General features: G+C 34.7%; 2 protein-coding genes and 1 non-coding gene across 6 annotated transcripts; 1 reads left to right on the top strand and 2 right to left on the bottom strand.

The window, feature by feature from the left end:
* Positions 1-2,889: 2,889 nt before the first annotated feature.
* TRNAG-UCC (transfer RNA glycine (anticodon UCC)) lies at positions 2,890-2,961 on the top strand. Its single transcript has one exon. It is a non-coding gene; the product is annotated as a tRNA-Gly (tRNA).
* A 133-nt stretch (positions 2,962-3,094) lies between these two features.
* LOC110654593 (uncharacterized) lies at positions 3,095-5,973 on the bottom strand. 2 transcript variants are annotated; one of them, XM_058150964.1, is made up of 5 exons: positions 5,507-5,971; positions 4,639-4,716; positions 4,124-4,223; positions 3,534-3,676; positions 3,095-3,375 (listed from the first exon to the last, which is right to left on the bottom strand). In XM_058150964.1, the coding sequence occupies exons 1-5, from the start codon at positions 5,804-5,806 to the stop codon at positions 3,166-3,168; spliced, it is 831 nt and encodes a 276-aa protein (XP_058006947.1). In that variant the 5' UTR covers positions 5,807-5,971; the 3' UTR covers positions 3,095-3,165. The 2 variants fall into 2 exon arrangements, with proteins under 2 accessions (XP_058006947.1, XP_021666322.2); XM_021810630.2 differs by lacking the exon at positions 4,639-4,716 and having other exon boundaries at positions 5,507-5,973.
* Positions 5,974-9,377: 3,404 nt separating this feature from the next.
* On the bottom strand, positions 9,378-12,339 carry LOC110654574 (LRR receptor-like serine/threonine-protein kinase GSO1). Of its 3 annotated transcripts, none has more exons than XM_058150963.1 (2): positions 10,243-12,339; positions 9,378-9,619 (listed from the first exon to the last, which is right to left on the bottom strand). In XM_058150963.1, exons 1-2 carry the CDS (start codon positions 10,694-10,696, stop codon positions 9,483-9,485), a joined length of 591 nt encoding a protein of 196 aa, XP_058006946.1. In that variant the 5' UTR covers positions 10,697-12,339; the 3' UTR covers positions 9,378-9,482. The 3 variants fall into 2 exon arrangements, 1 of the variants encoding a protein (XP_058006946.1); XR_009150477.1 differs by lacking the exon at positions 9,378-9,619 and having other exon boundaries at positions 10,925-11,097; positions 11,185-12,339.
* Between the last annotated feature and the right edge of the window lie 369 nt (positions 12,340-12,708).

Genomic DNA, 12,708 nt, shown 5'->3' with positions numbered 1-12,708 from the left:
GTATATAGGTGGTTTGAGTTTGATACTGCTTTCATACTTATATTGTGTATGGGTATATGGGCATGCGTTGGCTCCTATTAGTTATATATGGAGATAGGTGTTGATCAAGATGGAATCTTTTGCCGTAAGTAAATAGGGATAAAATCCTATGTTCATTTAATTGTTCTTGATGTTTCAAATTCCTGGCCAGGACAGACAGATTTAGTCAGAAAAGAGTTTGTGACAGGAAAATCTAATTAATCAATAACTAGAATTAAGAGAGAACATAAGGTTCATAGCAAATGGGGTTTGACATTAACCATGACTCCAGCTCGAATTGGAATTTTGTAACAGAGAGATTTTAGTGCATGGTAACATATGATTATAGGTTCATTTAATGTATTCTTTATTACTAATTGGGTGGCCATGACACTTTATGCTAGGTGTCAACCATGGTCTATGAGATGCCTAATATGATTTAGAGAAATCATTTATGGTAAGAAAAGAGTTTTGATGATATTAAGAGTTAATATCATATCTCATTGCCAATTGGTGACGAGCCTAGTGAATCACACACATACACAGGTTAATCACCAAGTAAAATGTGATTTTATTGATTAATTAAATAGGTTTGGTTTGTAATAAGATTGCAAAGTCCCTAGCATGGCTTGAAACCAAATATAGGTTATAGGATATATAGTATAAGTTAAATTTATATTTAAAGTGTTTAAATATGAATTTAATTATGAGAAATTAATTAATAGAGATTAATTAATTAATTTATATTTGATAAAAATTGATTAGAAGAGGATAAATAATGATTTTGGGTTGAGAACTCAAAATTAAAACATGAGGGTAATTTGGTCATTTCACATGGTGACATGTGGCACAATGAGATAGTGACACATGGCATCATATAAGTTTGCCACTTGTCTTCCTATTATGTAAGGTGATCAAAGTCAAGATTAAGTCTAGTTTTGACACTTGGCTTAACGTGATTAAGTCAATTAAAAATAAGATGCAGTGTAGTGGTGACATGTGACAAAGGGTTTAAGTGATTACTTGACCTAATTATAAAAGAGAAAAGAAAAAAAGAAACAAATAACTCTTTTGTCTCTCAAAGGTGGCGGCACCTCTCTCCCTCTCTCCTCTTCTTGCTTTCTTATCAATTCAAAGAGAATCACTCCATTATCTTTGAATTAAAATTGCTAGAAATTGTTTCTAGTGTCCTATACACACATATAACATTTCTAAAGGCAAAACCCTAAATTATAATTGGTTAGCAAGGCTTGAGAAGCAAAATTGAGGGCTGTCTTAGTGTGGACAAACTAGAGGGATAACACTTGAAATCCTAGGTGCTTCCTAAATGTGCCAATTGCATCCATAGTGCATCAAAGAGGTTAGTGCCCAAACTTCTTTTTAAACTAGGGTTTAATTGAATTAATTTGTTAATTCATAATCTTAAATGGCAAATGAAGATCTTAATATATATTAAAAGTGTTTTAATATGCAATTGAGCATTGAAATTAATTAGGCACATAAGAGATGTGGCATGATGCATGAAACCTTAGAAGAAAAATTTTGAAATTCAATGCTCCAATGCACCAATTACCATGCTTCCGCTCCTTCATGTAACATCTCGTGCAGCAAGGAGAAATAATATGCGGCTGGAGGTGGGGCCTCGCTTGAGACATTGACCAAATGGGGGGCAAGAATGAACCGAAACATACATTGAAATGGAGAAAACTAATTACTAGAGGCGTTTTTTAGTTGAATGGTTTGAAAAGTTGGAAGAATTTCGGGGTTAAGCGTGCTCGCTTTAGAGAAATTCTAGGATGGTGACCTCCTGGAAAGTTCTTTATTCCATTTATGAGACAAAACCATGAGGCTCAGGATGAGGTGGGCCAAAACAGACAATTCCTTTAATGGTTAGAGCCGGAGCGTTACAATTTTTATTCAACTTTAATTTATAATATCAGTTGATGAATGAAATAGCGTAGCATTATCAAAGTTAAGATAGGAAAATGGAAGGTTAACGAAGCGTCAGGCAGATTAATAGCATTGCATTATCAAAATTAAAAACAGAGAAGCATTTTGGATTATTTGAATGTGTACACATTGTATAGATTGGTTTTCCTCCAAGTGGGAAAGTATAACTTTTGAGTATCCCATTGTAAGATTACTTATTTTTGTGAGAAAGAGAGTGTGTTACCCCCTACTATATAATCCATCCGTTATCACTTGGCTTATTGTGCGTGTTTTGAATAAAAAATGGAAATTGAAAACATATACCCAAAGAGGGAGATTAGAAATCGATAGAAGAGGTCTATGAGATTTTTTGGGCTTAATTTCACTTGTCATTTTTTAATTTTGAGGGTTGTTTTGTTATTGTCTTATAACTTAAAATTGTATAACAGAAATACTTAACTTTCAATTTAATAGCGTTTAAAGTTCCTTTGGTTAAATTTACCTAAACATATCCAAGTCAGCTTTTGATTAAAATACTCTTTAGATGGTATTAAATTAAAATTGAGGTTGTGGGATGGTAATAAAACAACCTCTATAATTGAAGAACAATAAATGAAATTAAGACTTTTATCTCAGTTCTTTGATTATTTTAAAATGTGTTTGATAAAAAGTTAAAAAATTAAAGATTAAATATCACTTTTGTAAGTTTTAATCTTTAAAAAGGATAATTATTAACATAGTCTCTAAGGTTAACATTTATCTCCTCCAAAAGACATCACTATTAATGAGATAAAAAATTAATTTAATCTCTTTAAATATACAAATAATATAAATGAAAAATTAAAAGTTACAATAATAAAAATTACCTCTTCTACATGTCCTTAGAGAGCCGGTGTATTTCAATTCGAGTATATATAATGCATTTTTGAACTAAACTACCAAGCGTTTGTAGTCCAACGGTTAGGATAATTGCCTTCCAAGCAATAGACCCGGGTTCGACTCCCGGCAAACGCAGCTTACTTTTGATTTTCTGTACATTAAAATAACTCCTCGGGACACTGTCATAATAGATGTTTTTTTTCCTAAAAGTATCTATGATTCTGTTAATTTCCATGAAACTGCAAGTATAGCTATGAACACTCTTCCAAGATCAAAACTAATACTAGTCATAAATTAATAATTACATTATATGCAAGTTTATGTATCTGACATCCATCTCTAGTCTGACTTGTGCAGATTATGAAGGATGTATAAAGAAGCAGATGACAAGAAAATGCAAACAGAATAGCTTAGTAAATCCATTCCTGTAGCTATTGTTACCATCTTGCTCCTCTCAAACATCTTCACCAGAAGAATCATAACAATAACATGCCCTACTTTTGTCTTCAGTTCATCAAGTGAGCTGATCTTCATCCATTTCGGCCTCTCCTGCAAACCCCAAAAATTCATTCAATTGCATTACCAGACTTAGACAGCTTTTGATGAGTTATGAATGTAAATGTAAGATTTGAATGGTATATGCTGATGGTAATATCCTGTAAAGTGAAGAAAGCTAAGGAGCAAGTTTCTTATGGAATAAAATTTACCTTCAAAGCAAACATTCCAAATAAGGAAGAGCCTTTCAGAGCTCGGTCGACATGGGAAGGAACATCAGGAGGCACATTGCTGATAAATAATCCGTATAAGCCCATGCCAAAGATTAGCATCACAGTCCCAGCAAGATAAACATCTACATTGAGCATAAATATGTCAGCATACATGTTCATCTTCAATAGAAACTTGACATTTTGCCTTCCAAATAGGAAACAGCATAACTTGACTTTATAAGAGAAGATTGACATATTAAATATGTGAATTGATTGTGAGCCCTCAGCATTCATATGCGTGTATTCTCAAATTTTCTTGTTTCTGTTAAGATAATATTTATGACAAATATAATCCATGATGACGGTGTCATTAACTTATTAGTAAGATAAAAATTTGTTATCAAAAGAGAAGTAAGTTTTCTGGAGTACTTTTCAAAGAGAAGTTATGGTCTAATTGTTTGCAGAGGTATTGTGAGTCTTTATGAATTATTTTCTCCATGCAGGGCTCTATGAAATTAACACGAATACTTCATATAAATGCCTCTAGACAATATCAAATAAGTATTGAACAAATTCTAGGAGAAGCTTACCAATAGCTTCAACTAAGCGCAGAACCATCTGTCCAGAGTGAATTCCTTTAACACAGCTTGTCCAATAGACTTTATATGCATCAAAAATGTAAACACAACCCTACAAAAGATCAGAAGCGGTGGCAGTATTAATCTCTGTGTGTGCATAATTTCATACTAATATTGATGTAACTGCAATTATTACACTTGAGCTAGAGCTATATATGTTCATATTTCAAAGCAGAACCCACCCAAAAGACCAAAACAACACAAGCTTTGTATCAAATTTCAGCAGCTACCTGCTTCAAAAAAACATCTCATTGTGGTAGAGAAAGCAATATAAATAACTATGGAAAATCCAATTCTAATGGAGGTATCAGATTGAACTTCAAAACCCTATCCTCCAACCTTCAGAAATGGAAGAAAACCAATAAACTCCTTTGGATAAACCTCTACCATCATTATTAATTAATGTAAATTCCAATTCTATATGACTACATACAAGCTGTTGATAGATGCTGGGTAGAAGAAAGTACATTTAAGAAGCACAAAAGTGAACCAGCCAATGAGCCTCCAATAGCCAGAAGTGCCAAGAAACGGAAATCAAAGATTAGCTGCCAACAATGAACATGAAAAGTGCCCCGTTATCACACTTGACCATGCATACAAAACTTAAAAAGAAAGAAAAAAAAAAGAATAGAAATTGGGATGATATATGTAGAATCAATGCAAAAATATATGTTATGATGTAGCTTGTATGTGGATATAATTTTATGCACTCAAATTATGATTTGACTTGAAAAGCCCGCAATGCAATCCGAATTGAATATTTTATGAGATTTTTTTATGGTATTGGTAGCAGAACGAATGAGTACAAATATTGTAAATTTTATTCTGAAATTAAAATTTGAAGAGTTCATATAGATTATAATTTGTTCTTTACCATAAGCATAGATATTTTCCACTTGTATATTGCCCATAAATATAGATTTTATTGCAGAATCAAGAAAAATTTGTGTTAATTTTTCTTCAACAATATAGAATATATACTGTAATGATTCGAATGGTAATAATAAAGATCTTTGAGGCCAAAAGGTAGGCCTCTCTGCCAAACTTGAACAGACCAGTACTTTGGTCTTTCATATCCTTAGGCCTAAAATGGTTCAAAATTCGCAAAATTTCTCCATCACATATTTTTAACCTATCAATAAAGCTACTACTTCTTCTTTGGCCTCTCTGTATTTGAAGAACTCAAAACAGAAACTTTTCACCTCCAACAATATGAGAGGATAAACAAAATTTTTGGAAGATCAATTCCACTAAAAGAAGAATAAAAGAAATATAAAGAATTAAATACCCATAAAATTTCAGTAACAGTAAGCAAGAAAGGGAAGGAATTAGTACCCTCTCAATGTTAGATTCAGTAGAGAGAACAAACCGCACAAATGGGCTGCTACCTGTTGGGTTAGCACGTGCATAGTTGAAGCTGGAATCATGGGGTCTAGAGGATTCAACAAACGGTGTAGATGGGTTCTTGGAGGAATCAATGGTTCTAGTTGAAGCTGAAGCAGATGCTGATTCAGGGGAAGATGATGAACTTAGAGTAGCTAAGGGACACAACAAACGGCGCGAAATCATTATCGGCCTGCGAATTGGGGTTGGTACAGAGAGCGTAGAAGCGGAGATAGAAGCAAAGAAAGCCATAGCAGACAACAGAAAGCTGAATCTACTCAGCAAGTTTGATTTGATTTCTCACAGATGAAACATGAGCAAGAAATGAAGTGGGATTCAGCAGAGATAGACCATTAAAAACAAGATTGGATTTTTTAATTTTTTTTCTACTAGTGGCCAAAATGTTTTGTCCCTTTATGAGTTTCCTTTAAAAGGACCAAACAAAATAGAAAATCATGGGAGTACAGAGCCCGAGAGTCCTCTACATGAGAAAGGTAAAAAGTTGAAAATTTTCACACATCAGCTAAATCAAATTGCCAAATTATTATGGGTGTTGATAAGCTTCAATTTTCTTTCCATTCTTTTTACCCTTTATCTAAGAGAAAGCAGCAAATTTAGGGAAAAAGACAAAAAAATACAGAAAATCCACTACTAAACTGTTGGCTTGATAAAACTCGACTCAACTCAACTAAACATTTATCTCAAAAATTTAGGATCGACTATATAAATTTGTTTTCTCCACTTTAAATAATTTTGAGTTAAATCCTCAAAAATGTGTAATACTTCTAGATTATGAATTAATTTAGATTTACTCCTTTTTTTTCTTTCTATCCTCTGACCTGTGCTCTACTTGTTTAACTGGAACCTTCATATGTCACTCTTTAAATGACCAAACCACCTCAATCTACCTTCTCTCAACTTATCTTTAATTGGCACCACTCATCTTTTCTCTAATACTCTCGTTACGGATTTTATTTAGTCTAGTATGGCCACCCATCTACATTAACATTTTAATCTCTACAACTCTTATCTTAGACGTATATGACTCTTTTAGTGCCCTAGTCTTATAGCTGTACGTTAAAATTTTTCTTTCAACTTATTGGGATCTTACGATCACATAAAATTCACTTGGCACGTCTTTACTTCAACCATCTGGCTTTAATCCTATTACTAACATCCTCCATTTATCCATTTATTTGAAAGACTGAGTCTAGATATTTAAAGTGATTATTTTGGGACAGTACCACTCCATTCAAACTAACTCCTCTCCTATCACTAGTTTGGCCTTCTGTCTTCGTTCTACTTAACTTAAAACCCTTTGACTCTAGAGTACTTCTCCAAAGTTCTAGCTTTCTATTGACTCCTTCTCCTGTTTCATCTATCAGAACAATATCATCCGCAAACATCATGCACCAAGAAATACTCTCTTGTATGTGTCTTTTTATTTATTAAAATATTTTTTTTATAGTGAAGATTAAAGGAAGTCTCTCCCTATCATAGCGCCCATCCCCTGCACAGCGATAGACTGAAATATATTCTACAAGAATCATGAAAAAGTAGAAGTTTTCCCACTGAGCAGAATTGGATATTTTGTTTCTTGCTCTAGTAGTCCTTGATTCATATTCTGCTTCTTGAATCTATTTTTTTTAACAAGCAATCCTTCCTCATTTTGTATGCTTCCATTTCATCCAAATTGAAGAGAATGATCATATGATAATTGCATAAAAATAATCCTTTGACAAATGAGTCGTAGATGCAAGTATCCAAATAGTAACATATATCTTTAGGAATTTTTGCAGCTTGAACAGATCAAACTAACTAATGTTGCTAGCAAAGAACAAAATTTTCTCCCATGCACATAGCTGGAACTGTGGAACATATAGAAGAGAGGATTCAAATCACAGTCTCACCGGAGAAAAAAAAATTGAAAGCAGTGAAATTTCAGGAAAAAAAAGCATCAAAAGGTGGAAAGTTTACAAAATTACTTCTGAAGAATATTAATAAGCTGATCGCTCACTATAGAAGAAAAGAAAATTTCAGCTCCGGTGCTGAATTCTTCTTCCTATAGTTGCACTTGACAATCTTCCTACAATCACATCCACAAAAGCAAAATAGACCTCGCCCAAGATCTTTTGGTTGCAAATATAAAATAAGGAAGCAGCAAACCTACTGCAAATCCCAGCCCAGTGCTCAAGTAAAAATACTTAGCAATGAAGCCATTACCATCATCTGCCTCATATTTCCTTCCACCATCCGAATCATCATAGCTCCCCCTATTGTTTGAACCATCATCTGGACATTTCAAAGCGAGGGGATCTCCACAGAGACCTGAATTCCCAGCAAATGAAGATGCAATAAAAGTTGTCATTTGACCTTTATAAGGAATTCTGCCTGACAAATTATTGTTTGACAGATTCAAACTTCCCAAAATAATTAAAGAAGTCATCCCCTGAGGAATTGGACCTTAAAGCCGATTGCCTGAGAGATCAAGAGACAACAACTGACGCAATTCTCAAATGTTTTCAGGAATCTGGCCTCTGATATGGTTTCTTGACAGGTTCAAAACCTCCAAACCAACTAACTTTGTTATTTCTCTAGGAAACTCTCCATATAAATTATTTCCAGAAAGATCTATGCTGGTTAAAAAGGAAAGAGTCTTGGTGTACTGCAGTTCAAGGCCATTTTTTATGGCATATATGTTATCATGGTAAGTGCCTGGACTATAATTTCCATAAAACAAAATCTGCTTGTTAATATTTTGCAGATGTGTCATGGCTTTAAAATTGCCAAAGGCAGCAGGAAAGGAACCATTCAATTGGTTTTCTGCTAGGTCCAAGATTTGTAAATAACTCAAATTTGAAAGTTCTGAAGGAAGTTCTCCAGAAAAGTTATTTGACCTCAGGCTAAGTATTCTGAGAGATGAGAAAGCTTCGCCAATCCAAGGTGGTATATTACCTGGCAGCCTATTGTTTGCGAGGTCCAAAGTTTCCAACAATGACAAACTCTGAAGAGATGATGGAATTTCTCCTGCTAATCTGTTCTTGCCCAGGTGAAGTGTTTGAAGCCCACGTAACTGACCCATAGATCTTGGAATGCCACCGAACAAATTGTTGTTTTGAAGGTCTAGAACTTGGAGGGTAAGACCATTCCTTATGCTTGAAGGAATGCTTCCTGCCAAAATATTTGTTGAAAGATCCAATATATTTTATTTTATATAAAATAGAATTTTAATATTTTATGAAATTATTAAATTTTAACATAAAAATTATTATTCAAAATAATTTTTTACATAAATTATTAATTAAAATATATAAAATTAAATGGCTTCGAGTTTTTATAGGTAATAATAACTAGGTTTGGAATAAGTTCAGATAATTGATAATAATTTTGAATCGAGTTTAAGATTGATTCAAGTTTTTAAAATATTAATTAAATCTAGATTTGGGTAGAGTGCGAGCACCTTGCAACACTCGAGAGGATGTAATGAGCTGTTAGGGAAGTAGATTAGCAATCATGCTGTAGCTAATAGAAATAGAAATTAAGTGTAAAGGGGATATTCATCAAATAGCAGAATTGCAACTTCCCTCTACTGTTCTATTTCCTCTCCATCTTCACTCTTCTCTGTTTCTATCCCTTTCTGTTTGTTTCCTTCTCACTTTCACTCTCTTTCTCACAACCCAAACACCCTTTGTTGTGACTGGATCACAAGAGATGGTAGCTTGCTTGAAGGATAAAAGAAAATGTTAATGTTAAAAGAGAATGCCAATGTAATCTTTTATTCCTACTGTCGTCATAGAAGAAGATTTAAAAGAGAGCTTGCAACTATCATAACAGAAAGTTTATTCTGAAAATTAGAAAAACTTCTACATGGAAGACTAGCAAAATTACATCAATGATTTGTCTGCAGATTGTACAAGAAAATGAAAATTCACAAAAAAAAGAAAGTAGATAAAGAAACCTCAGCAAGTGCCTCATCTTTCCTTCCACCATCTGAATCATCACGGCTTCCCCAATTGTTTGAATCAGCATCTAGACATTTCAAAGTGGGGGGATCCCCGCAGAGACCTGAATTACCACCAAACGAAGATGCATCAAAAGTTGTCATCGACCCTTATATGGAATTCTGCCTGAGAAGTTATTATTTGACAGATTCAAACTTCCCAAAAATGTCATTGAAGACATGCTCTGAGGAATTAGGCCTGAAAGCCTATTGCCTGAGAGATCAAGAGATAACAACTGACGCAATTCTGAAATGTTTTCAGGAATCTGGCCACTGATATGGTTTCTTGACAAGTTCAAAACTTCCAAACCAACTAATTTTGTTATTTCTTTGGGAAACTCTCCATATAAATTATTTCCAGAAAGTTCTATGCTGGTCAAAAGGGAAAGAGTTTTGGTGTACTGCAATTCAAGGCCATTTTTTATGACATATGTGTTTTCTTTGTAAAAGCCATTGTTCGCTGTGTAAAACAAAACTTGCTGGCTAACATTTTGCAGATGTGTCATGGCTTCAAGATTTTGAAAGGCAAAAGAAAAGGAGCCATTCAATTGGTTTTCTGCCAGGTCCAAAATTTTCAAAGAACTCAAATTTGAAAGTGCTAAACGAAGTTATCCGGAGAAGTTATTTGACCTCAAGCTAAGCATTCTGAGAGATGAGAAAGCTTTTCCAATCCAAGGTGGTATATTACCTGTCAGCCTATTGTTCGAGAGGTCCAAAGTTTCCAACAATGATAATCTGTTGTTGACCAGGTGAAGTGTTCGAAGCTCACGTAACTGACCCATAGATCTTGGAATGCCACCAAACAAATTGTTGTTTTGAAGGTCTAGAACATAGAGGGTAAGACAATTCCCAATGCTTGAACGAATGCTTCCTGTCAAATTATTTCTTGAAAGATCCAATACTTCAAGATTATTCATCTCTCCAATTAAGGCTGGGATTTGACCATTCAGCTGGTTACCAGAAAGAGAGAGAAAGTATAGAGGCATGATTTGATCAATATTGCTTGGTATGGGACCAGATAATTGGTTATTGGAAAGCTCTAGTAGGAAGAGGTTTGCATTTGGACTTGCATTCAACGGATTTGGCAAATGGCCCTTTAAATGATTGGAAGAAACATCTAAAATAGACAGGTTGCCAGACATAACCCAAAGCCAGTTTGGTATAGAGCCTGAAATACTGCAGTTTGAGAGACATAAATATTTTATCTCTTTTTGAGATCTAAGCCAAATTGGAAAGGAAGGATCAACATGGCATGATCCAATATCCAGTGTAGAGATTTGGAATGGAGGGATCCAATTGTAACTGACATTGAAAATGAGTGAGTTTCTAGACAACCACAAGAACTTCAATTTACTTAGCCTCAAAAAATGTGCTTCTGAAATGACACCTGTCAATTCATTGAAGGAAACATCAAGGAGACACAACTCAGAGAGCAGTCCTAAGCTATCTGGAAAAGTGCCATTTAGCTTATTTGAGCTGAGTCCAAGATGAGCTAAATGCTGTAAATTTCCAATGAAAGCAGGGACCCTTGAAGCAAGTTATTCTGCAAATAGAGATGAATAAGATTTTTGAGGTGGCCCAGCGAGTTTGGCAAACCTCTTGTCAGGCAATTAAATGACAAATCAATTACCTGTATGTTACATAGGCTACCGATGGAGCTTGGAATCTCACCTTTGATACCATTCCAAGATAAATCAAGATAAAACAGAGACGTCATATTTCCAAGGGAAGCAGGAAGTCTCCCATGTAACTTGCTGGCAGAAAGATCTAGAACTTCTATCTTTTTCCGGCTTCCAAGAAATAACTGATAGCAACTTGCTGAGAGATTTTCATTATCATGAAGTTTTAGTGAACTTCTAGTGACTTCAAATTTGGAAGTTCACTAAAACCTAGTGGAATCCTTCCAGGCAAGCTACTGTCGCTGATGTCAATAGATACAAGGCTGCTAATATTCACAAGCCAATTTGGTAACTTGGAATTGGATGGAAGGTCTAGGACTGCAAGTGAAGACAAATTAACAGAAGGAAGAGAATAGATGAAATTGGATAAGCCACACTCAGCTAAATGCAACTCGGCTAAAAATGGAAGCTTGTTTAATGCCACAACCCATCCTATTCCAACCTTTGAAAGGTCAACATAATTCATAGCCAAATGTTTTAGTGAGACAAGACCACTCACCCATTCAACATTATCAACATTTAAACTATAAGAAGAGACATCAAGAAACTGCAAGCTAGAGAGATTTCCAAGATTTGGACGGATTGAGCCACTAAACCCAGCAAATGACAGGTTTAGATATAGCAAATTCTCCAAAAAGGAAAAGAAATGAGGAATTTTACCATTGAAGTTGTTCCCACTCAAGTCCAAATGTTTCAAGGACTTGAGTTCTGCCAATGAAGGTCTGATCTCCCCAACCAATGGCTGCAGACCTGAAGAATTTGGGATATCTAGAGAGATATCAACTGAAAGAACAGCACCAGTAGTATCATCACAAGATATTCCCGACCATTGACAACAATTGGTTCCTTGCCATGAGGAGAGCTGGTTCCAAGAATCATTAAGACCCATTTTGAAGTCAAGAAGAGCTTCTCTATCAGCTGCGTTGCATTGCACCAACTGAGCAACTCCAACACACATATTCTCCAGTTAACAGACAGATAAACAAAAGAAATGAAAGGGTCTCCAAAAATTATCAAACGGTCAAGGCCCTGCTGTGCTGCAAAGGATTTAGATGAAAGTTTTCTAATAAAACTGCAGATTAACGTTTAATCCTTTTTAAAGGGAAAATTGGAACCATATTTCACAATTTTAAAATCTATAATTGACTAGAAACAGTTCTAAGCACGTGATATAAGTGCGTTTCTTTACTTCCCCACTAACAACACTGGTGCGTCCAGAGGCTTAAAGTGGATTCGACGCGGTTTAAATAAAGCACTTTTGAATATGAACTCTCCGTGGTTTACCAATGCTTATAATTAATCATTCTTTCTGGAATTCCATAATTATTCCGTGTAACACAATCCCATGCAGGTAACTCATTTGGATCATGAAACTTCTCCATATTCAAGTTTAAGTTTTTCGTTTGATTTCTTAATTTAAATATGTCACATATATACATGGAAAATTGTCCTGCCATGCTTGGCCAACGCTGTTG

The sequence above is a fragment of the Hevea brasiliensis genome, chromosome 8 (genome assembly GCF_030052815.1).
Source record: "Hevea brasiliensis isolate MT/VB/25A 57/8 chromosome 8, ASM3005281v1, whole genome shotgun sequence".
NCBI classification, from domain to species: Eukaryota; Viridiplantae; Streptophyta; class Magnoliopsida; order Malpighiales; family Euphorbiaceae; genus Hevea; species Hevea brasiliensis.
Note: the sequence above shows the minus strand (reverse complement) of the source record. Positions and strands in the feature narration are given on the sequence as shown.